At 40.1% G+C, this 27,352-nt stretch overlaps 1 protein-coding gene across 1 annotated transcript in view; it reads right to left on the bottom strand.

Annotated features, from left to right (window-relative positions):
* in (inturned planar cell polarity protein) overlaps positions 1–27,352 on the bottom strand; it is a 211,232-nt gene that overhangs the window by 12,545 nt on the left and 171,335 nt on the right. Inside the window, exons 12-14 of the mRNA XM_083119708.1 lie at positions 16,292–16,528; positions 10,861–10,910; positions 9,694–9,795 (exon numbers count right to left, since the gene is read on the bottom strand). Of these exons, the coding sequence (XP_082975834.1) occupies positions 9,694–9,795; positions 10,861–10,910; positions 16,292–16,528 (389 nt within the window). The remainder of the gene's footprint in view (positions 1–9,693; positions 9,796–10,860; positions 10,911–16,291; positions 16,529–27,352) is intronic.

Genomic DNA, 27,352 nt, shown 5'->3' with positions numbered 1-27,352 from the left:
GCATTCTTTGTAGTCTTGCATGTTGAATTTACTGGTACTTATTTTTCCTACCCCTTTCGCTTTCTTGATCTCTTTTTCTTTTGCAATCTTGACGCAGTACATTTTGGCACGAAGCCCCGCAAATTCGCTGATGTAATTACCAGCCGCTTCATCTTTGAACTTTCCTATGGTCATTTTGTTTTCTGTCGAATGCAAGTGATGGCCTGATGGTAAGTTGCTAAAATAAAAAAGATGCTTCATCTTAGTCAGATCATGTTCGAGGCTTGGTGTTTGGATTAGAAAAATGAAGCTATCCGTGTCAATGTAACATATTTGGATGTTATCTCCATAAAAAGGTTGAAACTGATCGTAGTACGATTGGTACATGTGCAATTTAGAGAGTTCAAGGACGGTGGCACCTATGGCAATCGGCTTGTTGAGCATCACTTGCTTCTTGTTCTTCTCGACGAATACCAGATTCTCGTCGAAAATGGTGAAGTTTTTGAAGTAGGGGGACGCGACGATCTTCTCGAATTTGTTTTCGTCCGTGACCAACGTTGCGTCGATGTAATTCCGCACGTTCTCCATCGTCTTGCCGTAGATGGCGTTATTGAACAGTTTGTACAGATCCTTGTCTGCAGGCGATGTCGATTGCGCTCTGCGTCGCGTGTTCTCGGCTATGTAGGGTTCCAGCCACTTGCTCTGTCGGAACTTCAATCCTCTATGTACTTTCTTCAACTGCAAGCCGTGACTCACGTAGAATTGGAGGAGTCGGTAGTGCAGAACGTAATTCGACTTGTTCTCCATGCTTAGTATTAGTTTTGGCTCCGATGATCCTCCAGGTGGCTTCTCTTTGGTGGGGGCCAGGGCCAATCCATGATGTTTCTCGTGAAGCGTTTCGGGATAATCGAGATCCACTTCTAAGAAACACCCCCATTCGTTATCTTCGCTCCAGTTGAGAAAATCCTCGCAGGAGAGTTCCTCTTCGGTCATCCACGCGTAGTCGCTGATGGGAAGACACTGGGACATGGAGTGGCCATACAGGTTGTTGACATCCCAGTAGACGATGTAGGTGTTGGGTTTCGATGCATCGTAACCAGGCGTATGAGGATTGTTTGCCTGAGCATGGCGCCGGGGACATTGGACGATGCCACCGCGTATCGCACTCTCCATGAAGGCATACTGTTCCTTCTCTGCGATGAGTCCCAGTTCCACGTTGGTGTATTTCATCATCGATTCCCAAGTCAATCCCGGCGTCGTGAAGAAATACGCAGGATCCAACTTGTAGATTGAGATGCATCTCTTGCGAAACGATTCGAAAATGTCCATGAGAAGTGTCACGTCCAATTTGAGATAGAGATCGTGATAATCACGAAAAGTTTGGCAATTGAAGGCCGTCCACACACTACGAGCGTGTTCGTAATCCTCTTCGGAACAGACGTCCTCCGTGAGGTGAGAATAAAATGCCTCCCGGGGTGGAAGTTCCGTCTCGTCAAATTTGTCGAAATCGTTGACGTACTCGTAGGGGTAGACGCCCTTGCGACGCAACAGATTCAAATTTTCATCTCTCCCCGAAAAACATTTTTGCTTGGTGGCCACAAGATCTTCGTCACCAAGTTGAGCTGCAAGGGTGGCGAGGCTGGAGGACAGGAAATTGTAAGAGTCCAGGATTCTAACTTCCACACTTCCTCCTTCTTCGAGAGGGATCCACACTCTCACCGCAATATACTTCTCGCTCGTTCTCGGAATGATGCTGATTCGAGTCGTGATGTTGTACAACTCTTTGACGAACAGATGCGTGTCGTATTTTTCCGTGTAATGCAGAAACACGGCAACGAAATGCGACTCCTTAATCTTGAGATTGCAGGAATTACAGATCGTGTTCAGGAATAATCCATTCTGATGGTCATGGTGGACGACCTTGTGATTTTCGGGGGTGAAAGCCTGGTTACACTCCGCGCATCTTGTCGCCGTGTCATGTCTCCGTTGTTGTTCCGTCGTGAGAGCAGGTGGAGAAACGTAAGAGCCTTTCAGGCTGGGTGCAAGTTCTCTTGCGCATTCAGCTATCTTCTTAACAAAATGTTTTGCCGCATCGGGTCCGCAATACAAGATGACATCATTTAATTTTTCTCCGTAGATGGAGAAACTGCAAGGCTCGTGGTGAAAAATTTGGATTGTACTTGAGGTAGAGGGATCAGGGTTGCAAGACGTCATGGGAACTTGGAAACTTTCAAAGTCGGCATAAAGGACGACGGGATGGTGGAGAAGAGCCTGGTGTTTCTGAAATTTCATCTTGGTTCCGGCATGACATCTTCGGGTTCTGCATTCACGGAGCCAAAACACTTGTGCTGTTCTTTCATCTTCTTTCCCACGCGAAAAATTCTCAAACACCGATCGCAAATTTCGATCTTATCGCGATTCTTGCTCATCTGTCTTCCGAGTAGGCGAGAAAAATTCCGTATCAAACTGTAACGGCCATCTACAAGCAAGAGTCGAATTACATTATTCTGGCTTCTCGCAGGTCTTAACACACGAATGTTGTCGCAATCGTCAACCCCAAATACAGAAATATCGATATCTTCTCTTTTTTCCTTTCTATAGTTTTTTAAAAATTGATCGATCTCATTCAGGAGCACAGGATAGGAAATTCCTCGCATGACATTCTTGTATTTCCTCTCGTATCGTCTGTAATTGGGCAGGCGTTGGGGGTCATTATTATTAGCCGGGTGTAATGCGGCGATGACAGACCATAAGAAACTCTTCGCATCATTACTTTTTATGTTCAACACTGCATTTTGCTTTTTTTTGTTTTTTTTGTTTTTTTTGAGCGCTGCGTAATGGTTTGAAATTGCAGACTCGAAGCTGTAACATGTGACTGCGACCGCAAAGACTCCATCCACTTCCTCTACCTTCAAACTCTTCTTGTTTTTGTCCCAAGTGCTCGAATAGCCGTGTCACAATTTCCTCCAGATCGTCGTTATTGCCCTCATGTAAGCCTTCGCACCCTACGTAAAAGCTGAAAGTGGTTGACTCGGACGAGACAACTTTCTCATACAGCAGGGTCAAGACGAGATGAATTTTAACTGCAACATTAACGAGGCAATCACGTAATTGATCAACTACCAGAGATTTCACATTGTCGAGGAAGGTGCTCGAGTCACATTTTTCGTCGCTTCCAGATTTATACGTCATGATGCGTGCACTTTTATTCAAAGCACCGCCTTCATGCGCATCAGTGCGAGATTTCTTTGCCGGGGGGGCGACATCATGTTCAGGTAGACGACATTTTTTCGAATGCTTCGAGATGTTCGATTTGGAAATCAACTTCCCACAGTTTCGACATGCCACTTTCCCGCAAAGACCGGAGGGACCTGGTTGCGGTTCCATTTTTCTCTGTTATTTATATATACAGAGAAATTTTTTGGGGGGTTGTAGTGGTGGTAGGGGAAAGCGCACTGAAACAGAAGGAAAAAAAAAAGTTGAAAAATGCTAGACATTTTTTTCCTTCCACAAGTGCATATATATATACATCCACCAAGCTTTCTGAAACCTCGGAAAATATGCGAACTAACCGGCCTCCCCCACCCCCTTCTTTCACCCCCGGTGTTTGCCCTGGCGCTGGTCAGGCAAGGACCTTCCCACTTCCACTGACACAGTGTTGCTAATTTTACTCTCTTCAAGAATTAGAGGAGTGTTGTTGATGCGCGTAGACGTGTTTTTGAGTAGGCTAAGTGTAAAGTATCGAAAGTTATACACAGCAGTGAGCGAAATTTGCTACTACGAATCATCGAGAAGGGTGGAATTATCCTCGCGATCAACCCCTAAAGAGAGCAGTATATCTAACGGGCGCTACGACGCCAAGGGTCCCGGGTTCGAATCCCGGTCGGGCTTGGTTGTTTGTGAATGTCCTTTCATCAATTTCATCACTCATCCCAATCTTCGCAAATTAGCCAAGAGGCACAAAACGTGAAGTGAAATAAACTAAATCAAATCAAATCAAAATATCTAACGGGACGGTTGGAGTCATTGCTTAAAAAACTGAAAAGAGAGGAAAAAGATTTACAAACCCCTGACCAGAAATTGTCCATGAAATGTACGAAGTGAAAAGAGAAGTTCCTACAATATTGAAACTTTTAGCTATTGCTCAGGAAGAAATTAATTATCAGGGGGGGGGGGGCGAGAAACATTACGGAAAATTATGAAACAAATCGGCTTTAAATTTAAAAAATGTAGAAACTCTCGCTTAGCTCTGATTGAACGAAGCAACATTGTGGTTTGGAGAGCAAGATATCTTCTTGCGATCAACAGATTCCGCAACGAAGGGAGGCCTGTTGTTTACATTGATGAAACTTGGATTCATGCTTTTTTCTTTTCTTTTTTACATATTTTTTTTTATAGTTTACATAATTTAGAATATTAATCTTATGTGTTTAAATTGTTGATATCCTTCTGCGAGACAGCAGGCGTTTTTTAACTTGAGTGTCCCCCTCCCTCCTCTCTCTTATGCTATATTATTTAAATTACCACGTCTAGCTGCATATTTGTTTACTTGCAAACCTTTCACGGCACACGCCCACTTCTAGATTTGGCAACACAGGGGGAAAACACGTGTTTCTGCCATCCCTTCCCTTGCCACAGAGTTCCCGAGCTCCCCTCCTAAACATTCGACACTAGCGCCACTTGTTTCTGGCCAGGGTTTCAAATAAGTTGGTGGATCTATATTAGACGCGAACAGTATGTATGTATGTGTGTGTGCACTGTTGTAGGAGGTAAAAAATATGCAACATGTATGTGTGTCAATTTTTATGACTCCTCTGAATATGTGTGTGTCAGACGCAAAACAAAATATAAATATATCATGAAAAAAAATAAAAACTTACCTTTCAAGAGAGATAGAGAGAGACTTCAAAAAAACTTGTAGCTCACTAAAAAACTTCCACGATGATATGTATGTATACTGCCAGACAAACAAATTAAAGAATACTGAACTGCCACGATTGACGTTCACTATGATAATGATGTACGAAAGAGGAAACTGGTACGTTATATAGGAACCCCCCCACGCGACCCCCCCCCCTTTGGTGAAAACACAATGAGCGCTATAGTCAATGTCCTAGCAAATAAAACCCCCGTTGACCAATTCACTCATGCATGTGGTACAAACGAACAATGCTATACTTTTTTTTTTCAACAAAAGACTTTTCGATGCGCACAATATCCTGTGGGGACAAATAGCAATGAACGGGCGTTGACAGTTCCACCCATGCATGTTGTCGATCATTTCCTCGGTCTTTTCCACGCCCCGTCAGGGTGTGGTGTGTGAAACGGGCGACCCCCTCCCAGCTCTGTGAGAACCAGCACAAAACTCAACCATGCCTGAAACAAAACGGTGGACGCTTCGTTTCGTGCTTGTGATTCCATAAAAATAATACGCGAAAAGGTTGAAAAATTCCACGTGCAACAATGCAGCTTTTTGTTGGTCGAGCATAATGTGGATAGATAAAATTTCCGAAGTGGGCCTCCCCGACGGCGCAGTGGTAGCGACGTCGCCTTGTAATCAAGGGATCCCGGGTTCGATACCCGGTGGAGGCACTAGTGGTTCGGATCCCACTTTAAACTGTAGGTCCAGTCCCGATTAGCCATACTGTGCATAAAGTGGACTTAAAACAACAAATCAATCAATCAATCAAAATTTCCAAAGCGGAAGATGCTGCTGTGCTCGCTTCCGCCGCATCCGCTTCTGATTCAATTGTTATCGGGGGATGTGGTGGATTCTTCATTCAAGACCGTGGAGGCGGAAAAAAAATAGATCCGCTTAGGGTGGAAGCGGATGCGAGATGAATAGGTTCGGGGGAGATGTTTCCGTTGTGGTTGCGGGGGGTTGCCGAGGGTGGAGTCGTCCACTGAGGAAGCGGGCATGGATTGCGATGCCGATGAAACGATTATTTCTTGCGCCCCCCGAAAAAAAACCAGTCGAGCACACACCTGCAGGAAACACAAAAAAAAAAGCTTTGCGAGCGAAACTGCGGATCGTTCCAGTATGCAGGCACCGGGAGCAAAAAAAAGCGAGTGATGGGTTTCGAAGCCACGATGAACGTTCGATGTCCGCGTCAGCCGCACATATCGCCGCCTCCAAAATTGCGTCGTTGTACGATGTTAGTTTCGGAAACGCTTGCAAGATATTTTGTATGTTGCGCGAAAACAACATCTCGGACGTTTCTTGTCGTGCAAGCTCCGGAATGGTCACTAACGTTTGGGGTGATGCTCTCATCGAATCGAAAATCGATTTCAATTTTTCCGCACCACACTCTCGAACGACATTCGATATTTTCGAACGTTTTGTTTTGCAGAAAATTTTTTGGGATCGGTTTGAAAAAGCGTTTGGTCCGTGATGAAAATATTACATTGAGCGATAAAACACAATTTCTCCACGGGGATCGGAAAAGATTCAGTTCGACCGAGCGTCGCTATCCACGTAAACATCAAAAATTGCACGAATGCTATGGGGGCTTCGCATAAGATTATCAGTTTGTTTTTCATGGAATAATCTACGTAAGATTCCAACATCGAGAACGAACAACGTTGATTGAATTTTTGGCAGCATTCGCAATACAAATCCAAACTCGTGAGGATTTCGCCACCACCACGCACCCTGGCGAGGTTATAGGGGCCAGGGATCCTTAAAAAAAAAAAAAAAAAAAACAATTATTATTTGTTTGCTTGCTTGCGTCACAATACGGAAATAATGAGAGGCACGCACGCGCATATGTGTGTGTGTGGCACATCGTTCGCGAGAGGTTTACAAAGCTCGCGATATATAAACATTTGGCCCGGACTTAGAAAAAAATTACGATAAGGTGCATTCGTACTTCAAGGATGAGAAAGTGAATTTTCTCGTACCGGCTTTTCTGCGCCGTGAAACATCGTCAGCACAATAAATGAGGCGCGGAACGTGGAGAGAAAGTGAGTTTTTGAGGTTTCGATGCGATTTTCTTAGAGGTCGAAAAATCAGGGTTGCGGTGGGAATCACATTTACTATCTACTGCTGTAACTCCGCCACTATTCCGCCTAGAAAGCTCAAATAAAGCTTCTTGTACAGGGAATTGAACAAGCTTTCCAGTGATATGTAACAAGCCCACCTTTCGATAAAAATATAATTTTGTAACGTGACCTTGACTTCTGACCTTGAATATCTCAAAACATGTCATACCAAAAAACGTGAAAAAAATATATTTGGTCCCTCATGCCATACTCTAAAACATATGAAAAAATCATTCTGGGACTCCCATGGGATCAGAAGATACAAAATAATATGTTTAACTATGTGACTGATAAAAGGCTCATTACATGAACTATGACGAGTCAAAAGTCCTTTAACACCCCCTACAAAATGTAAAGGAGTTATCCTGGTCATGAAAGAAATAGGTTAGGCACAGGGAGATCTCTAGCTGTGTGTGTCAAGCGCAGGTCCGGCATATTGTTGGCCGCCATATTGAATTCAACGCAAACATTTCAAAGGAAAGTGGGTGATGTGAAATATCAAATCAGGTTAGAATTCATCGAGAAATGAAGCGGCGAAGGTTTTTCCAAAGTATATTTAACCAGCAAAAAAAATATTATTGCATGCTTGTAATCATTTTATCCTTTTCGAGGTGTTAAAAACAAAGTATTAAGAATGCTCCTAACGTGTCAGGAACTCGGCGCGATCACGCTGACATCTTGGAACAGAAAGAAGTATACGCACAATTGCATATGATTTTAATCAGCAACATTCACCGAATACTTGAATAGTGGAGAATATTGGGAAAAGTATCTCAAACAATTACGTGACACTTCCTTTGGAATGAAAAATTCTTCAGTGATGATGCTAATTTTTATGTTCCTGGTAAAGTTAATAAAAATTATACGCAATACCTGTGATTTGATAATCTACAGTAGACAGATCACAGCCGAATGGATATTGCTGATAAGCTAATGATGTGGTATAGTGTATGGAGAACTGGAATGGTTGGTCCATATTCAACAACGGAACCTTAAATGGTGAGGGCTTCTTGGATGTGTTATGTTAAGTGAACAGGTTTTTCATCCTTGCTTACGCGGTATGGCACTTTTCCAGAGTTTTGAAACAGGACAGTGCACACTATGTGAACATTCTTCATGGTAAATTTCTAGGAAGAATGATGGGCAGATGGGGATCTATTAAAAGACCTGCACATTCCCCAGATCTAACATCTTAGGAGGATTTTTACCTTCAGAAACATTTGAAGAGAATGGTGCATGCACTAAAAGTCCCTGATATTGACCATCTGAGAGAAGGCATAGTTGCTGCTTGCGATGTTGTTGCACCTGCTACATTGCCAAATGTTCTATGTGAGTGTAAGAGACGTCAACGAGTGTGCTCACAGGAATATTAACAACACTATAATGTGCATATATCGTAAGTGAAAGATATGCGTATAACGTTTTGCTGCTAAAAAATAAGTTGGGAAAACCTTCGCTGCTTCATTTCTCGTGGAATTCTAGCCTGATTTGATATTTCACATCACCCACTTTCCTTTGAAATGTTTGTGTTGAATTCAATATAGCGGTCAACAATATGCCGGACCTGCGCTTGACCCACACAGCTAGAGATCTCCCTGTGCCTAACCTATTTCTTTCATGACCAGGATAACTCCTTTACATTTTGTAGGGGGTGTTAAAGGACTTTTGACTCGTCATAGTTCATGTAATGAGCCTTTTATCAGTCACATAGTTAAACATATTATTTTGTATCTTCTGATCCCTTGGCAGTCCCAGAATGATTTTTTCATATGTTTTAGAGTATGGCATGAGGGACCAAATATATTTTTTCACGTTTTTTGGTGATGATATGTTTTGAGATATTCAAGGTCAGAAGTCAAGGTCACGTGACAAAATTATATTTTTATCGAAAGGTGGGCTTGTTACATATCACTGGAAAGCTTGTTCAATTCCCTGTACAAGAAGCTTTATTTGAGCTTTCTAGGCGGAATAGTGGCGGAGTTACAGCACATTTAGTATAGCTAAGCGGGCTCGAAAAGGGCAATTTCTGCTAACTTTGACCTTGAATAATTTAACAATTACAAGACGCACGAGACTAAACATTTTATTAGTTACTAAGTTCCATGCATAGTTTCAACTCCCCAAATTTCATGAAAATCGGAGATGGTCAGGTCGGAAATTGCACATATCTGTGTTGATTTGACATGGAATGACTCGTTGGTCTATTATCGCGTAGTTCCATCGGTCTACAAAAGTTCTTCGTGGGTCTGGTGGTTTCTGAGATTCAGCTAGTTGACAATGCTGGGAAGACAGATTGGCACGACACTGGTTACCTTTTTCAGCTTTTGCAGATCGGTACCATAAAAAAAGAAAACTAACTATCTACAGCTTAAGCAAGATAAGAATACCTCCGGCAAACTGGCGAACGAAAGTGCACAGTCATTTGTTTTCTTCTCGTGCTGTGAGCCTTGCGACTGCAGCGCCATTCTAATCTTTGCCAAGCTGCGTCGGTCTGTGACATTAAACAGGAAAAAAGGAAAAGAGGCATATTTTTCCATAATAGGCACAAACTATCGAACTATCCATTTACAAGTGCTTACAGCAGTACATCATTGCAGCGCAACACATAAAAATGAGGAAATTAACTATTACATAAAAGAAGATAAGACAATCTACGACAGGAACAAAACTTACCACTTTTCGCAAATATCCAGTATTCCTATTTTGTGGATGTACGCCAAGGTAGCCTGGGCCTGCTCGACGTAAAATAAATCTGGCCGAGGGAAGCCTTCAGCTCTGTGGAATAGAAAGGCAGCAAAAAAACGTGCTTAATTTCTGCAAGCAGAATTTACTTCCTTCGTAAAAACCATCACCATTCTAGTTCAATTAGTGCGTGACAAGAAAACTACATTCTAAAAGAAATATCTAAAAATGAAACTTCCACCTATCCTACGAAAAGAGAAAAAATGTTTTTTTGCCTTGTTTGCACCAGCCAATTGCGATTTCTCCCCCCAAAACTGGACCAATCCAATCTCACGTTTTAATTCCAGAATGTACCGCCCTTGTACACCCGCACCTTATGTGTATTGTTCTATTTGTATCTTGGTTATTTTTCGACACTTTCCATTAGGTTACTCGAAACAGGGAGTACGAATGGTGAACTGGCGAAATAAATGATGTGAAAAACACAATGTGTATTTCCGTGTATACCCAAGATTCGAAGCTACGAGGATTCAAAAAATATTAGGAAAATCGTAAAGAAAGATGCAATTGGAGACAACGAACAGGAGGGAACAGTATGGCTGATGGGATAACTCTGTATTTTAGTTTACGTCGCTTTTTACCTCATGGGCTAACGATGATGAAGTGGATGATGGGACAAACACAATGATACATTCATACATCACCAAGGGTTCGAACCTGAGACATCTGGCTGACATCTCTGCGATGGAAGCTGAGATTAATAAGAGCGAGACTAATTGACGTCTTTAGCAGTGATTACCGTACCGTATGTGCTACGACGCCAGGAATCATGGGTTCAAGTCCTGGATGGGGTATGCATGCGTGCTTGCCACATACAGATTAAAATAACAAAAACTAAGTCGAGAGGGATATACCAAGGGAAATAATTCCTGGATTTGAGTTCCATTTTATTTCTTTTGGCGTTATCATTCTCCATTATTCGAGTGTGCACCCTTTAAAATCAAATGACGACTGATTTGGGGAATGTTGACTTTAGATGTAACAAGTATTATCTAAAGTTTCCGCCACCACTACATAAAAAAAATCACCTAAATCGTTAACACTATCGATAACACGTAATACTTGTATTCAATTTCCCAGAAAACTCGAAACACATACCTGAAGGTGCATCCTCCAGATTCCAGCAGCACAATCAGCATTCCTTGTCCCTACAAAGAAAGGGAAAATATCTCACTTCCTTAAAATACGACTTGAAGCTTTTCTGACGACCAATGTTCTGTACGTATGTTTTCTCGAAATATCATCGCTCGCTCTTTTGTGTTCATGATCTGTGATCGCTGTTGCAACTCGTAACAAACCATTTCGAAATGAAACCAGGGCGATTTTCACGAAACCTGTTTCTCATCTGCGTTCCACGTGCAGCCGTCAACCCCTATTTTTGACACTGAACTCGTCCAATTGACGCATGCGCACCTTGGCCGACGAACGCCAACTCGAAGTACACAGTGGAGAGTCAAATGACTGCGATAACCGAAGCTACCAGGATATTTTTCAACGTCGTTGGCCTGTCTACCGCGGTTTCAAATCGTGAAAAATGGAAGTGTATCGAAATTGCACTGCTTAAAAGTGGAAGTACTACAAAGGACAAATTCTGCTCTTGACAGCATATCCTCAAATATTCACTTTTGGAGTTTTTGAAAGCTGTGGAGCGCATTTGCCCCCTTTTCTTGTCACGAAATGGCACGAAATAAAGTGCTAAAATCCGAAAGAACCTCTTGAACATGAAACTAAAGATTTAACCAACGCGACACTTTCTGGATCGGAATTATTCTAGGAGTTATGCAGAAAAAAAAACTCTTGTCAACTTTAAATTCGGAATGGGAAAATGGGATTCTTTACAAAGAATAAAACACAATAGTTGAAGTTGGAAAATATGGGGAGCTCCTCCTATATTTAACATGGTAAAGATGGGACAGGTTGGAGTAAGCTTAGCGTAAGTTTTCATAGCTAGGATAACTAGGGGATGGCATTCCTCTCCCACGCTGAGCATTGGTCAGTACAAAGAAAATTCGCAGTGTAAGCAATATGTACGTGTTGCCTAACTCTACGGCGATGAAAGAACCTCAATAGCAAGTTTGGCCATCGCCGTAAAGTTAGGCAACATACGTAACGCATGGGAGCAAGAATTTCAGGATCTGCATGAACCATTTTTATTGCTTTATTGCGGGTGACCGTACATACAGGAATAAATTAAATTTGTATGCGTGGCGCGGTAATGGTTATGAAATGGATAACATGATCATATTTGACTCAACTGTGTAATTTAATACTTAAAAATAGACAAGTAAAAGTCTAGGAAAAATTCTCGAAATAAGAAAAGTAGTTTATCTTTTCTTTCTTCTTTTGAAATGACATGAAGATCAATTTCCAGCGGACATATCTATCGTCTACAGATTTCGTTACTTTGTGGGGAAGCTCGCTCACCGTAACGATACGTTGCCATAGTAACGATGCGCCCTGAAAACGAATCTGACGAACGCCTTTATTACAGAGCCTACAGATATGATTGTTCATTCTCCATTAAACCCGATATCGGAATTGAGAGAATCATTTCGCCACTGCAGGGTAGAAGCGGGGAAAAAATATTGCGGCCTAGGTTCAATCTAAAACTTCAATGACCAAACCAATCTCCAGTAATACAATCATATTTTCGTGTAACTGAATCACGGTCGATTACATTCAATCCCTTCCTTAAAATCTATCTTGGGAAGACTGTCCGGTGCATTCGGTTAGGGTGGTCAGGTTTCGTGTTGTTGAGCTCTTTTATAACTATACGACCACTATATTTTCCTCTACGAACGTTTACCTTGCAAAACTATAATTTTAAAATGTTTTTACATCTAGTAGAATATAAGATCAAAAACTTTCACGATTATACTGTGTGATTGCCATAGTAATATAAATATATTGCTGACTGCCCAGGGGAAGACCCGGCTTCGATTCATGGGTTGGGCTATTTTAAATGGGAATTTTTTCAGCAATGGACTTGAATTGAGCGAATCTGGGGTTCACATAGTCTCTAATGGGAGCAACCCCGGGGTTAAATGCGGCCGGAGTATGGTGCTGACTACACCACCTCCACAAATTACCTAGATTGTGAATGTGTGGGGCCTCCCTAGCCCCACACACACACACACACACACACACACACACACACACACACACACACACACACACACACACACACACACACACACACACACACACACCCAAATGCCTTCATGGAATATTGCAATGTGCAGGGGGTAGCTTTATATTTTTACCATACACACACACATTGGACTGAGACATCAGGGGGGACAATGACAACGTCTTGCATTTAGTTTAAAGTCACGATGAACTTTCAAACTACTATATGGTTATAAAACTACGCCTTTTCAAGGTTTATTTCACACGAGGAAATAAAAACGGTCTGCAGGGGACCAAGTCTGGAGAGCAAGGTGGGTGCGGCATGCTGTTTGCCTCACGTTCCCTCATAGTCGGGGATAAGGGTTATTGAAGAGAGCTGCCGCATTGTCCTGATGCAACATCCAATTTGCTACGTCCCCAACTTCGACCCCTTCATACTCACATCTGTCAAATGCTTCAACATTCACGTAAATTCCTTACAGTCTGCTGACCACGTAGAAGAAATTCATGGTAGACATTGAATTTCATACAAAAACTACAACTTGATATCAGCCCGGCTCCCGTGGACCTAGTTTTCTTTGGCCTAGGAGACTGTCTACTCACCCACTACGTCTTATATCCTTCTGTCAGGGTTTTCATGATGGCTCGTCGCCACTTGCACGGAAAAGCAGTTCCTGACTGTCTACTGGATATGGTGTTAGTTCTGTTTGTCATAGAAGAAACGCAGAACGAACACCTCAAGATCGTCAGCCAACCCCTCCTTTTCCATTAGTAAACATTTTGCACTAATGATGGGGTGGAAATTGTATATTTTACATCCCTGTAATGTTTTTATCCACGTTACGACGCCAGGGGTTCCGAGTCTGAATTCAAGAATGTGCATCGGTTTTTCTTGCGAGCGTCCCATCATCAATCTCATGACATCGTCATATCATCACTCATCCTCATCTTCGCGATTAGTCAAAAGTGGCAGAAAAGCGAAGTAAATAAACAAAATAAATCAACCACAGCCTCTCAGCGCCACCGCCCCTCACGCATTTCCCGGTATTCTTCTTGGTATACTCAAATAGTAGCTCCTTAACAGAAGTATCGAGACGAGGCTAGCCGTCTGGTATTAGCTAAACGTTCCACTAGACAGCGCCACAAGCCGGGTAGCATTCTACCTTCCGGCTGTCGCTGTATTAAAAAGGTTTGGCCTTTTCTGAACACACCTCGTACATAGAAAATTTTGAAAGTGCGCGCACATGAACGTGGAACTATTCGTATGCATTAAATTTACGCTAAGTTAAAAAATAAACAAAAAATAATTTACTTTGGTTTAAAAAGAAAATACGCTGCATCGTAAAATTGATATATGTTTTGATATGGGCGACTTCGGCTAATCAAAGAAGAAAAAAAGGTCCACGGCGGTGATACTTAGACACAAATATGAAAGCTTGCCAGGATATTCAATTTGCACACTTGCACATATATCCAACACGACAGCAATATGAGCAAATGTTAGCATAATACGTGTGGGTGTATTTACAGTTAAAAGCACTCAAAAGTTGATCACAGAATAAACTCCATCTCTCATTCGTACCCTGAAAAAACAAACGTCCATCACCGCCAATATGAATCATCCGAACACAAATGGCACATAAGCTCTCCGGGCTAAAACCCCGGGGATACATGAAACGTGCTTAATAATACGGGAGACAAAAAAAAAAAACATATTGAGTATTAATGAAATTTGTCTTTCTTTTTTGCGCTGGATCCTCTCCAAATGGAATAAAAGGTTAATGAGGTTCGGCATTTTCAAAGGGATCGGATCTCTGTGGTCCAGCCTCCTATTAGAGCCATCGCCTAATGACACGAATTTTTGATGATGGACGAAAGAATGGCATCATCAGTGTCCACCTGACAACAATGGAAACAAAAAGAGATTTTAAAAAATAACTATTTGGTAAAGCTAGGTCTTAATTGTATGTTTATTTGGACATTAAATATACAACTTGCTCTCTGCTAATTTCGTCCAACAATGTTGGGTCGGATATTACATATTAAATTTCCAAAATCAAGTAGAATCTTTATTATTTTGACACATGCAATGATTCACGTGTTTCACAGCTTTCATCATTACAGATGTTAACAATAATATTACAAGACAGATTAACAATGCATTGATTTCAATAAAACCGTGAAGTGGACAATTTCGAAATGAAAACGTTATGTAATTTGATGTATATATTCAACTGAATACCTCGTTGCCAGCCATTAAATCATCGTAAGCATTGCACTGGAGTTTTTTCTGCCTTACTTTACCGTACTCCTGTGAAGACTCATAGACATGCAAAACGTACCTATTATTTTTATGGGGTAAAAGACTGCGAATTTAGGGGGGAAAAGCATTTCCATTCAAATTAGGAGGAGTAGACATTAGATATATTCTACACATATAAAATATTTTATGTCAATTTATTTGAAGTTATAAATTAGTTATCTTGTTGGACACAACAATCCTGTAAACAGAATAATTTGTTTCACCAATCAGGGTCCATTGTAATGTTCCATTTATGTGTATATTATGTGCGCTGTAAACACAGAGCATTGGTAACGAATGGTAAAGACCGAGGTTCGATTCCTGCTTGAGGAACAATTTTCACATCTCTGACAAAAGCTGTTGTAGCAGATGTTACTTGCTCGAGTTTGAAGTGAAAAAAATATCAAAGTTGTTCTGTTCTGAAGATTTTACGCTTTGGTACTTCGTGGGTGATAAATACAATCCAAAACGTCCATACCTTGATCAAGATTTGAACTTGCCACCTCCGACGTTGCACGAAGGCCAGCTCTGTATTATACAACCCTCTTCAAATTTTGAAAGCTAGGCGCCACTAAAGTACGCACTATAACATTAACAGGGTGGTCCCAAACCAACGGTAACCGAAAATCATAAAAATGGGCAAGTAGATTCAATCTGGTACAGTTCTCCCCACTGGATGGTCTGCCGTCTGTTACACGACTTTGTCGACGATCACTTCCATCCACTGAAAAGAGTACTGGAGACAACACGTGCTTTGTTCTCTGCCAATCAGAGCTCGCCATTTCGTTTGCGAGGGGAATGCGAACACTTGGTTGCCACATTAACAGCGGAACGAAAGGAAATGAAACCGACAAGTAGGAGCAGGTATTTTAGATGGCGAGAGGAAAAGAATTTGCCCTGTAAGGGCTTGAAAAACTTAACGATATTATTTGCTTGCCCTTTCGAATTATATAAGTTTGGCAACAAGCCCGCAGACAACAGATTCTCGAGTGGCGGGAACTGTTCCAGGATAAACTTTCTGGCCTATAGTTAGTATATCGGTTACCTTTCTTCTGGGTCACCCTGTATATTGTAAAAATACAAAAACTCAATACTTACCCTACCGACAATAAGCACGAACCAGCGACCTTCTGGAATTTTGTAAAAGTTTGGCCTGTCCAGGTAAGGGTAGGGCTCCACCACGCCTCTCCTGCAGGAAGACGGGAAGACCTCCCGCCACATGATCAGGGACTTCACAGGTTCCCGTCGATTCAGATGCAGCAAGCCCTGCTGCCGGCAAAATCCGTGGATGTCGATGAGATCGTCGTGTGCCAGATGGGAAGCCATCAAATACCCCTGGAATTAAAATCAGCAGATAGATAATAACTGGAAATCATTAACTCGTTTATTCATATTTAAGCACTGGGAACTGCAACAAGTGTTAGAGCGTTGAACATTTGTAGATACAGTGGAACCTTGATAACTCTCACCTCAACATCTCGAATTCCTTGATAAGACGAATTTTTTGTAATCCCCTTGAATTGTCCATAACACTCAATACTAATTTTACCTCAACAACTCGAATGAAACCTTGATAAGACGAATTTTTGTAAAGTTGAGCTCGAGCGGCTCAACAACTCGAAGGTAAGATTATGGAAAACCTCTAAGAGTCGAAGTTAAATTCCAATCACCTCTATAACTCGACGTTTTAGTCGCACGGACCTCAATAAGTCGAAGTGTAGGGTGCGTACGTACAATGTCACGTGATCAACAATCGTGTCGGGACTTGAACTCCCCCATCCTGCCGTGTATGTAACCATCATTGTTAATGTGCTTAGTGTGCGTTGTAGTGTACAGCCACCGGCAAAAAAAAATGGGACACCTAGAGCCTGAAATACTCGGTAGCCCGCATGGCGTTATGTGTGTTGCGATATGAGAAGGTGAGAAACCTAATTTGCAGCGTTACAAACGTCACGCAATTCTAATTTTGATCGCTTCTAAATCGAAAGCTGTGAAACATATTGACACCAGGTTTTCTACGTTTTTCTAATACTTTTAATTGCAAATTTGTGCCGTAGAGAAACCTCTACATATGAATTAATGGAAAATTTAAAATATTTTTCCGGGATACTAACGTCAGGAGAAAATGAAATTACAACAGAGTTAGGGAATAACTGATTTCATAATAAAGTGGTCACCTTATGCTTTCTTGTAAATAATATTGGCCTTTTATTTAGATCGAGAGACCAAAATTGTATTTCTACAACGGTGCAGACTAATATTGGCCAAATTGTTACGAACATGTGGTTTGCAGAAATTTGTAAATTTATCTCAAATATTGGGCGTTAAACCTCCCCTTTCCAGTCGCCGTTCATTTTCAGTTTCATATTTCGGTTTCTCTTCATCACGACAACATACACTTCGAGCTACCGGCTTCCGAGTGAATATTTCCTTTCTTTTTTAATAACCATATTTCAGTTTCCAGAAGGAGATACGAAGGATTGGACGATGTTTATCTAAACACACAAAAATTATATGAACTATAACTGTTCGTATTTTCTCATTACAAGCAAAATTCAATATATTTTCTCATGTCATGCATAAGTAAGTGTATTACAGGTTTCATATAATTGGTATCGATTAATTTGTGTGTATGCTTCCATTGTCCAACACAGTCAACTCTATTGTTAAACTGGATTAACGAAAATGCCGATCGGGATGGTTCAGTACCTCAATTCTTCTTTAGTAGGCCTAACTAGAACGTGTCACTCAATGCATCTCGTAATTCACTGTAAAAAATCAGGCAGTTCAATTTTCTAAAACACAAGGTAATGAAAAGCAACTGAACCACTCCCAACGATTATATATACGTATATATGAAGTGTGTGTGTGTGTGTGTGTGTGTGTGCGCGCGCGTGTGTGTGTGTGTGTGTGTGTTAGAGTAATTCACACCGAAGCGACACGCGACACATGCTGCTTGGAAACTAAAGTGTAAATCACCAACCCTGAGACCTTCTGTAAACAAACCGTCTCACCGATTCGATGTATCACTGAACACGGAGACCTTCCCGCACGCATAGAACTCGCCATGTTAAAAGTGGCACTACTTCCTTGCTGTTCACATGATTATTTTTAGAAAATAACCAATGTTATAAAATATCATTATGTAGCCTACACAAATCTCGAAGCTCATTGAAAGTTACAATGCATATTACTACAAAATGTTCACACTTATTTTGCCTTGCCATGTCACCAAGTTATTTTACGAAGTGCACTATATTTGGCGGAACAAAAATCGTTATTAGGATGTTTGTCAAAGTTTTCAACCGCAACAGTTTTACGAACTTTCTTTGTCTTGTTTTGATCATCATCATTAGAGCCCGGAAGTTCAGGCATTTATTTTCGTTAAAATAGGCAGGCAAAAAGGCATTTATAATGTGGAAAATAGGCACTAAAAATGAAAAAAAAAAAGGCAAAATAAACAAAAAAAAAGGCACATTTGGAAGTCGCTTACTTTTATCTATAATCTCTGGCAAAATGTTAAAATGTACATTGGGAAGAGCATTTCAATTTTCTCCGTCTTGATTGCACATAACTACAAGGTGTTTTTTTAAGTTCTCAACATTCATTAATAGTCGTCTGTCAGAGAGAATGTTTTTCTTAGTAGAAAATGATCTTTCTACTTCGACAGAAGTTATTGGAGCATACATAAAACAAGCTAATGTAGCTGGACTCATTTCGGTAACAGCATTTTCACCTTTTAGAATATCACAAATTGTTTTCAATTCTTTCAGGTCCTCATTTGCACTCACTACCCGTTTGCACTTTTCCACAACAGCTGACTCCTTTTCTCCTGGCACTTCCATCATCTGCTGCATAGATTCCTCGAAGATTTTCATGGATGCTATAAGAGTCTCACCTCGTTTCTCTAGCTTTGAAATTGTCTCTGGCAATGCAACATAATGTGCAAAAATAAACGACAGTTCGTTCTTCAGTTCTGAATAGCACAGGAGTTTTTTTCACTTCACGAATTGAAGCCGCTTCATTTTCTGGAAGAGCATCCATCACCTCACTGATTTTTTCAAGGTTGTTAGCATAATATATAGCTGCTGATATCCAGGTTCCTTATCTCGTCAAGACTGGTTGCGGAGGTAAACTCAGGCCCAACTTGCTGAAATTTTCGGGGAGAGGGAGATTTCAGAAATATCTTCGTTGTGTTCGAAATCAACCTGTCCACTTCTGGGTGCAACACCCTAACTTCTTCGGCGATTCTGTGCATTGCGTGGGCTACACATGTGATATGCAATGGCAGCCTTCTTCATATAGGGAGCTGCATCACTGATAAAAAGTAACACGTCATCATGATGTACACCATCTGGCCAGAGCAGAAGTAGGGAATTTGAGATTAACTGAGCTATTGACGTACCATTGGCTCTCTCTAGTTGTTCTGACGTGAGAACAGGCCCGTAGCCAGGATTTCTTACTAGCGGGGGCAAAGTCAATCCTAGAGGGGGCAAATTTTTAATATATTTTGTTGCATTGGCAGATATAGCAGGGTACAGAGGGGCGCTTGCCCCCCTCCTCCAAAAGTGATACGTAACAGCATAGACTAGTTAGGTTAGGTTCTAACTATTCTATGGTAACAGGAAAGGGATGATATCTTGAAAATCCAACGAACAAAAAAAGTTCGAGCAACATCAAATAACAATATTTCGATAATGACCTTTCGGACTAACAAAGAATACAAATATGAAGTTTAACATATATAGGCTAATTGGGATTTTATCTACTTTATATTTACATGTCAATAATGTTAATAGACGATTAATATGTAACTTTGGGCTTCTCTGCAGAACTGATTAAGGAAGTCCTTTATAAATTGTGCTTCATAATGTACTCTAATTTCCAGCATGCAATATTTTTACACACAAAGGAATCTAACGAGAATCCAACACCACCATTATGTTGTGTTATGCAAGAAAAATCGAATTAATTAAATAATAATGGTTACATGTTATCTACACTTTGATGAATTGTGTAAAAATTTGTATAATTTTTTGTAGGCCTACTTGCTAAAACATGGCTCCTATTTGCTTCAAAGGGGAGAGACTTGCATCACTACAGACAATGTTTGCCTACTGGTTACGTTAACCATTTTGCAAAATATTGTGTCATTGAAATACATGTGTTTGACACCCGACAAATAAATAAGAATCCTTTGATTGATCAATGACTTCTTGGATTACAGTGTCATGATTCATATTTCATATCAAGTTTTATAGAGGGAAATGTTGTATCCTCTTTACGTTATGAAAAAAATACCTTCCTTAATGACTATGGTACGAAACCAAATGATCTAAGGGGCCTCCTTCGCCTTACCCCATTTCCAAAAAAGTGAGGTCTCTGGGCCACTTATCGCCACCACTTTTTGAGCAGAAGCGTACAAACCCAAAATATCAGGGTTTTTTATGCTGATACTGATTTCTGCCAGTCACAGAATGGCTTAAGATATATGAACAAAATTAGGAGAATCCACTCCATAGCAGAAGAGTTGACATAATTATTTGTCAAAAAATTAGGTTGTGCATGAGGTACTTTAACAGACAACGTCTGCTACAGACACAATGTAATATTATAAATATAAGAAAATAAATATAAAATAATTTGAGAGATTTTCAATCGTATTTATTTCACTGCAGCTTTTTTCTACTTGTCATTTTCTTGAACCTATATTCATAGGGTGCCGCCTGATATCATCGAAAATTTTCACAGTGTGTACAGGACATCAAGGAAGGCAACTTTTATCAATGACTATTTATTCATCTAATTCTTCTTTCGATGTTACAAGCAATCGAAATATGGCATCTTATGACCTTAATGTATGCAATCCCATTGTAAGCTTCGCAGTTGCAAATGTAATTTATTTTTACTGCCGTTTAAAATTCTTGAGAGCAATATATATATAACATGCTATGGAAACGATATCATGCAAACAGTCAGGGTTAAAACTTAACTTTCTCTTTATAAAATGGATATCATGACACACACCTATGTTGCTTATCATATTTAATGCGTTTGCATAGAGAAATGATTCATAAGATTTGAAATTAACATTTATATTTCTTAAGATGCTTAGTGTAACCAGTGTCACACTACAAATTTTATCGCTTTCTAACCGAAATAATAATTGTGAAACACTATCACATTTTCATCGTGTTTGATAATAATTTGAGCCAGTAAGCTGTCCTACATCTTCCACTAGCCGACCTCCATGGTGGGATGGTTACATAACACACTACGAAGCCAGGGGTTCCGGTTAGAGCCTGGGCATGAATGTTCTTTGTGAGCAGAGGCGAAACCACAAATCTTTATATGGAGAGGGGTCAAGTACCAGGACAAACATGCCAATTATAATAATAGTAATATAGTGGTGGTAGTGGTAGTAACAATAGTAGCATTAAAAGGACGTTATTATTGTCGTAAATCATGCAAAAGGGGGTACAAGTCGATGCTAAAGCATTTGTGTTTGAACAAATAATTTGAAATATTAACTAATAATGGAAAACAAGCACACAAACTGTATTTTTGAAAGACATAATATGCATGACGAACATTATTCTTTTTGCACATATGACACGTATAACTTTCATGTACAACATATTTTTTACACATATGCAACATGGAGCGACATAAAATTAAGAAAATACATATGCAACATGTTAACTCTAAATTGTGTACGTATTCAAAGTTTCTTTATATATATATATATATATATATATATATATATATATATATATAATTTAAATACATTACATGATCAATTCATCCGCCAAATTGTCTCTCAAATGTGCGACAACAATCTGAAGTATATATCTGGCCTTACTTCTCTCTCAGGTAATTTAGAATGTATTACAGAAAATAATCATATTGGGATCGAAGCAAGCAGGAAAATCTTTAGATCCAAATATTTGCAAACTGAAAACAATATTGATTTAATTGGGCGCAAATAATTTCACTGGGCGCCATGGGAATCTCTTTAACATTTTTTTTTCATTTAGATCGTTTTGGCCCAGGGTTGACTCCCGCTGACCCCTAGCTGCGGCTCTACACTACGGACTATAAGAATAGTAGATATTATGCTTGCGAGCAAGAAAATTTTACGAAATGTACTTTTATTTGTATAAAATTTTAAATCGGGGGGGGGGGGGTAATTGCCACTCTGTGCCCCCTGTAAGTCCCCTTAGCCGTCTGGAAGAAAAATGCAAGAAACACTTGAAAACTTATTCCATCTTGAGTATCCATTTGTCCTGTTATTCTTAGATTCTGCTAGTCTTGTTTCTTTACTTCAATGTTTGCTCCCCTAGATTGGACTTCCCTCCAAGATTGGGGGGGACGACCACAATGTCCCTGCCCCCTTGTGGTTGCAGCACTGTTTGTGAGTCTCTCTTCATCAATTTCACGTCATCACTCATCTCCACGATTAGCTGGATGTGGCAGAAAAGCAATGCTAAGTAACAAAAATCAAATATCCACTCCCTCTCTCTCGCTATTACCAAAAGATAGACTTGGGAAACAAAAAATTATGAAATTATGTAGTTCAAACTTCATAGCAACACATTCGAGAAAAAAAAACATCCAAATACATTAGACACTTTTAATACAAGACTACTCAAAGTGTCATAACTGTTCTAGATACTGAAAATTGCGAAATCATTTTCCGAAATCTGAATCTGGAAGGGATATCCTGATACGACATTATACGGAATCCGACGCACCTTCGTGTTGCTAGAGTAATACAGGATATAATTGTAAAGATTAGTGAGAATTCCAGGTAGGAATGTGTTCTGTATTTTTCACAGGGGGGGGGCAAAGCATGCTCTCAGGGGGGCAGTTGCCCCCCTGCCCCCCCTCTAGCTACGGGCCTGCGTGAGAAGAAATGACGAGGATTCTCCGCATGTTGGTTCCATATGATGACGTTGTCTATGTAGCGTCCCATAGCGTCAGTAGTTTCATCTATTGAAATCCACATTTTTTTTCCACCAACTTCAGCACGAATTCTTTGCAGTGCTTCTTCGTAGCAGACGCTTAAATATGTTTTCCGCAGCGTAGATTCCGACGGCACCGTTTCTTTAGTGTATTTCTCCAGGAATTTCCTCAGTGACTTGTTTTCAACTTTCCAGAAAGGTATTCCTGCTTCCATGAAAGCTTTGCACAGTTCAAGAGAAAACTGAGATTGCCTGTTGGATGAAATGCCCACTGTTGAAATTAGGGATATCTTCTTCTGTCCGATCATTTTAGCAGCTGCAGATTTATGTTTTGCTGTTGACACATGCTGAGATATAAAGTATTTTTTCTCATGGTTGATTGTTTTTTCACATATCTTGCAGAGAAGAATAGTACCGTCTGTCGAAAATGTGCTTTCACCAAATTCACGCACGTAACCATGTACCTTAGCACTTAATGGCACACTAAATTTCGGCATGATGACAACTACACGATCCTTTCCCTCCAAAGTGCAGAACTAAACTAAAGATAGAGAACTTGATTTTGGAATCCATGTAAAGGCCCTTGGGCATTAGTGCTGTTTCTTGTCAATAACCTCCTGACACGGACGCTGGACGTGATGACGTAATTGTGCAGGTGTTCTGCAACAGGTATTCATCAGTCAATCATGCACAAGGAAATGTCAACGGAAAGGCAATATCCTAAATCAGCATGAAATACTTTTTTCTCACACTTTTCTCCTTCAGCAATGTTGAAACATACCTGCGTTCAATATTACTTTAATAAGGCGAAAATTATTCACATAATAAACGGAAGAAAAATAAATGCCAACAACGTTTTTTGGGAGAAAAAATAATTTATCCTACACATTTTTTTAAAAGAAATTGTCAAATTTCATTGAAAAAGGCAAAAAAAAGCATTATAATTAAAAATAGGCAGTGGGGTCCCAAATAGGGAAAATGAAAAGGTTTCTAAAACATTCGAAACAACATAAACAACGTATATCCGGAAAAAGTTTATCAATATATGCAGTAGATAAAAAGAGGCATTTTGCCAAACTTCCGGGCTCTAATCATCATCAATATATTTATTGGACTTACAACATTGTATATGGGTGTGTATGCCCATTATATATTTTATTTACATAAGATACAATTTACATAAAATCTACAAACAAATTTCAAATACACTCCTATCTATATCAAACCTTAGAAATATACATTACCATGTTATATCATTTTGTCTAAAAAAAGTGCAAGTAAAATATATTCAATTCGCATGCAAGAAAGAAGCCAAATTTATGGGAAATGATAACTGGTGAAAAGAGACGTCATTTGCGGCAGCGTATCCCATACTACAAATTGGCCGTTGTTTTACCTTACGTAATGAATCCTGTAATAACGCTGGATTTTCATGTGGATTATTTTACTTCTATGAGTTTGCAATGCTTTCTGCATGCACGTGGTTTTGTTTACAGAAGGTCTCAGGGTTGGTGATTTGAAATTTAGCCAATCAGCAGTAACGTTTGTCACTGTAGCGGCATGACAGGCCCCACAAGCGACACGTGTGTGCCGATGCTTCCGAGTGAATTCTCCTTTACGATTTCAACAAATGAATATTAAATAATGGATATAAGCACCTTCCATATGTTACGTAGCAACAAATTAACGAAGTTCCATTTGTTCGTATCAAACTTCTCTATCAAAATACAGTGAAACCTTGATAAGTCGAACCTCAACAACTCGAATAAAACCTTGATAAGACGAATTTTTGTAGTTTATGGGATGCCGTTCGAGCTCAATCACTCGAAGGTAGACTATGGAAAACCTCTATGAGTCGAAGTAAAATTCTAATCACCTTTATAACTCGAAGTTCTTGTCCCACGGACCTCAATAAGTCGAAGTGTAGTAAACTTTAGATAAAATGTAATAAAAATCAAAGTAAAGTGCAACGAAAGTGAGTTACAAAAAAAGTGCATTCAACCTCGATCTCTCCCCCACCTCCCACCATTCGCCTAAACACCAACAAAGCAACACGTAATGCTGCGAGTTTCTGCTTGGCTTCGCTGGGCTACGTGTTGGTCTTCTTATCAGTGCACGAGTCATGCTTCAGCAGACCCTATACCTTACCTTGATAGACCAATATAGGTGCAGTACCTGTTCGAGCTGCAGCTGCCAATTTCATGAGGAGTTCAGAACTGCTTTTTCGATCGTGTTTGAGCTACAACGTGCGTAAAAGCATGGCTAAAGTAAAACCGAGCTTTCCGTTTTTCAGGTATTTTGGTTTAAACCAAGTTTTATTCCGCATTGTGAAATCTTGTTTAGTCTCTTTAAATACTTTTTCCTCTGTCAATTTCTTGCTGCCTATGGCATTCTGTTACGAGGAAGACACCGAATACAAAATCACTCGAAGTAATGGCGTATCCAAAGGGAGGGTCTATGTAGTCCGGATCCCCCAAAAACCATTTTTTTTCTCCGAGAAAAATATCAAGAGTACTACTTGAATTTTACTCAGCGTATGTATGTTAGGTTACACTGCAAAGAATAATGTCGGTTATATCAAGACGGCACGGCACGAATGTCGAGACTAGAACAAGACCGAGACAGCCCAGTGAAACTTGAGACGAGAACTAGGTTGGATCCTTCGAGACTTGTCGAGATATGGCAGGCATACCTCTTTGAAATCGAGAAGACCGAGACTTATTTATCTGAAACTCTCAATCTTGCTCGAGAATTAGGTAATATTAGAAAAATCTCTCCTAACCTATAAATGATTTAAAACTACACGTAAGACTGCCAGACTCAGTCCTACCTCGTTTAAGGACCAAATAATAGTACAAAGACAACAAAAGATCGCTGGTCCTCTTGGACATACACCTTTCGCTTAGATTCACGGAAATCTGTATGCCGTAAATACCATCGTATTGTGTTGATAAGCCATTTCGAGAAACGAAAGACAAGATTAGGCACACTCAGAGAAGTCAGAAATAGTCGGAAACCAAACCTTTGTAACGAGCTAAAGTTTTCATAAAACGGATTCTGTCCAATGATGCAAAGTGAAAAAGAAATTAGGTTGTTTATTTAACAGTGCTAAAGTTTCATTGTATTGATATATGTGAGTAGTCGTCACAGGATTGCCCTGTGGGTTATATAATGACGCTTGTTGCTGGGTTATAAGAATTATTTATAGGGGGACAAATTTTGAAAACACGTTAAACACTTAGGTCATGTCAAACCGTAATTAAGTCATAACTCAAAATATCTTAACGTAACAGGCGCCACGATAACTCGTGGTTGGTTGCTAAAAGAGGGGAGGAAATGTCCTAAATTACTGAACATGTGACTAAATAATCGCATCGAGAAAATTATAAACCAAAATTTTAACTCAACCCTTTATTTTCATTTGTAAATTTTGTTGAATCTGGCAACACTAATAGGGTATGGCGCTTCAGAAATGTTAATTGCATCATCTGATTTCAACGAAGGTTCGAATCTAGGTCCTCTCGATAACAGGGCGAGAATGTTGTCTCTGCACCATGGAGAAGGACAGCAAGACACCTTGTCAATATCCATAGTAGATGTAATGGATCGCGAGGTAAGGTTAAAATGTGGAGAAGCCTGGAGTAATGATGGATAATTACAGGACAAAACAACATTCCACTGAAGTGTTACTTTCTTACTTCGCTCAAGAAATGGATATTCCCAAAGCCATAAAGTTCTCCGTCACTCGCAACAAACATCCAATTGCGATCCTCTGGTAATTTCTCTTTCTCTCTCGAAATTGACATCTTGGACAAATAATTATTCTAAATTTCCATATTTTATTAATTTGGAGCGGGCTATAGCACAAATTGGCAATTACAAGTATTACAAATACGTAGAAACATAAAAATCCAGGTGTAAGTATGTTTTACGGCTTTCGAATCTGAAGCGATCAAAGTTAGAATTGCGTGACGTTTGAAACACTGCATATTAGGTTTCTCACTTGAGTGTAAAAAGAAACGCTTCGTAACGACCTTCGCACAACGCCATAGAGTTAGGCAACACACATAACGCCATGCGGGTTCGCGAGCATTTCAGGATCTAGGTGTCCCATTTTTTTTGCCGGTACTGTACCAAATATGCATTTTACCAAATCAATGTTGTACGTACGTACGTAGTGCATCTAAAGTTTTGT

This window comes from Lepisma saccharinum, chromosome 3, assembly GCF_977018435.1.
Source record: "Lepisma saccharinum chromosome 3, izLepSacc3.1, whole genome shotgun sequence".
In the NCBI taxonomy this organism is placed as follows: domain Eukaryota; kingdom Metazoa; phylum Arthropoda; class Insecta; order Zygentoma; family Lepismatidae; genus Lepisma; species Lepisma saccharinum.
Note: the sequence above shows the minus strand (reverse complement) of the source record. Positions and strands in the feature narration are given on the sequence as shown.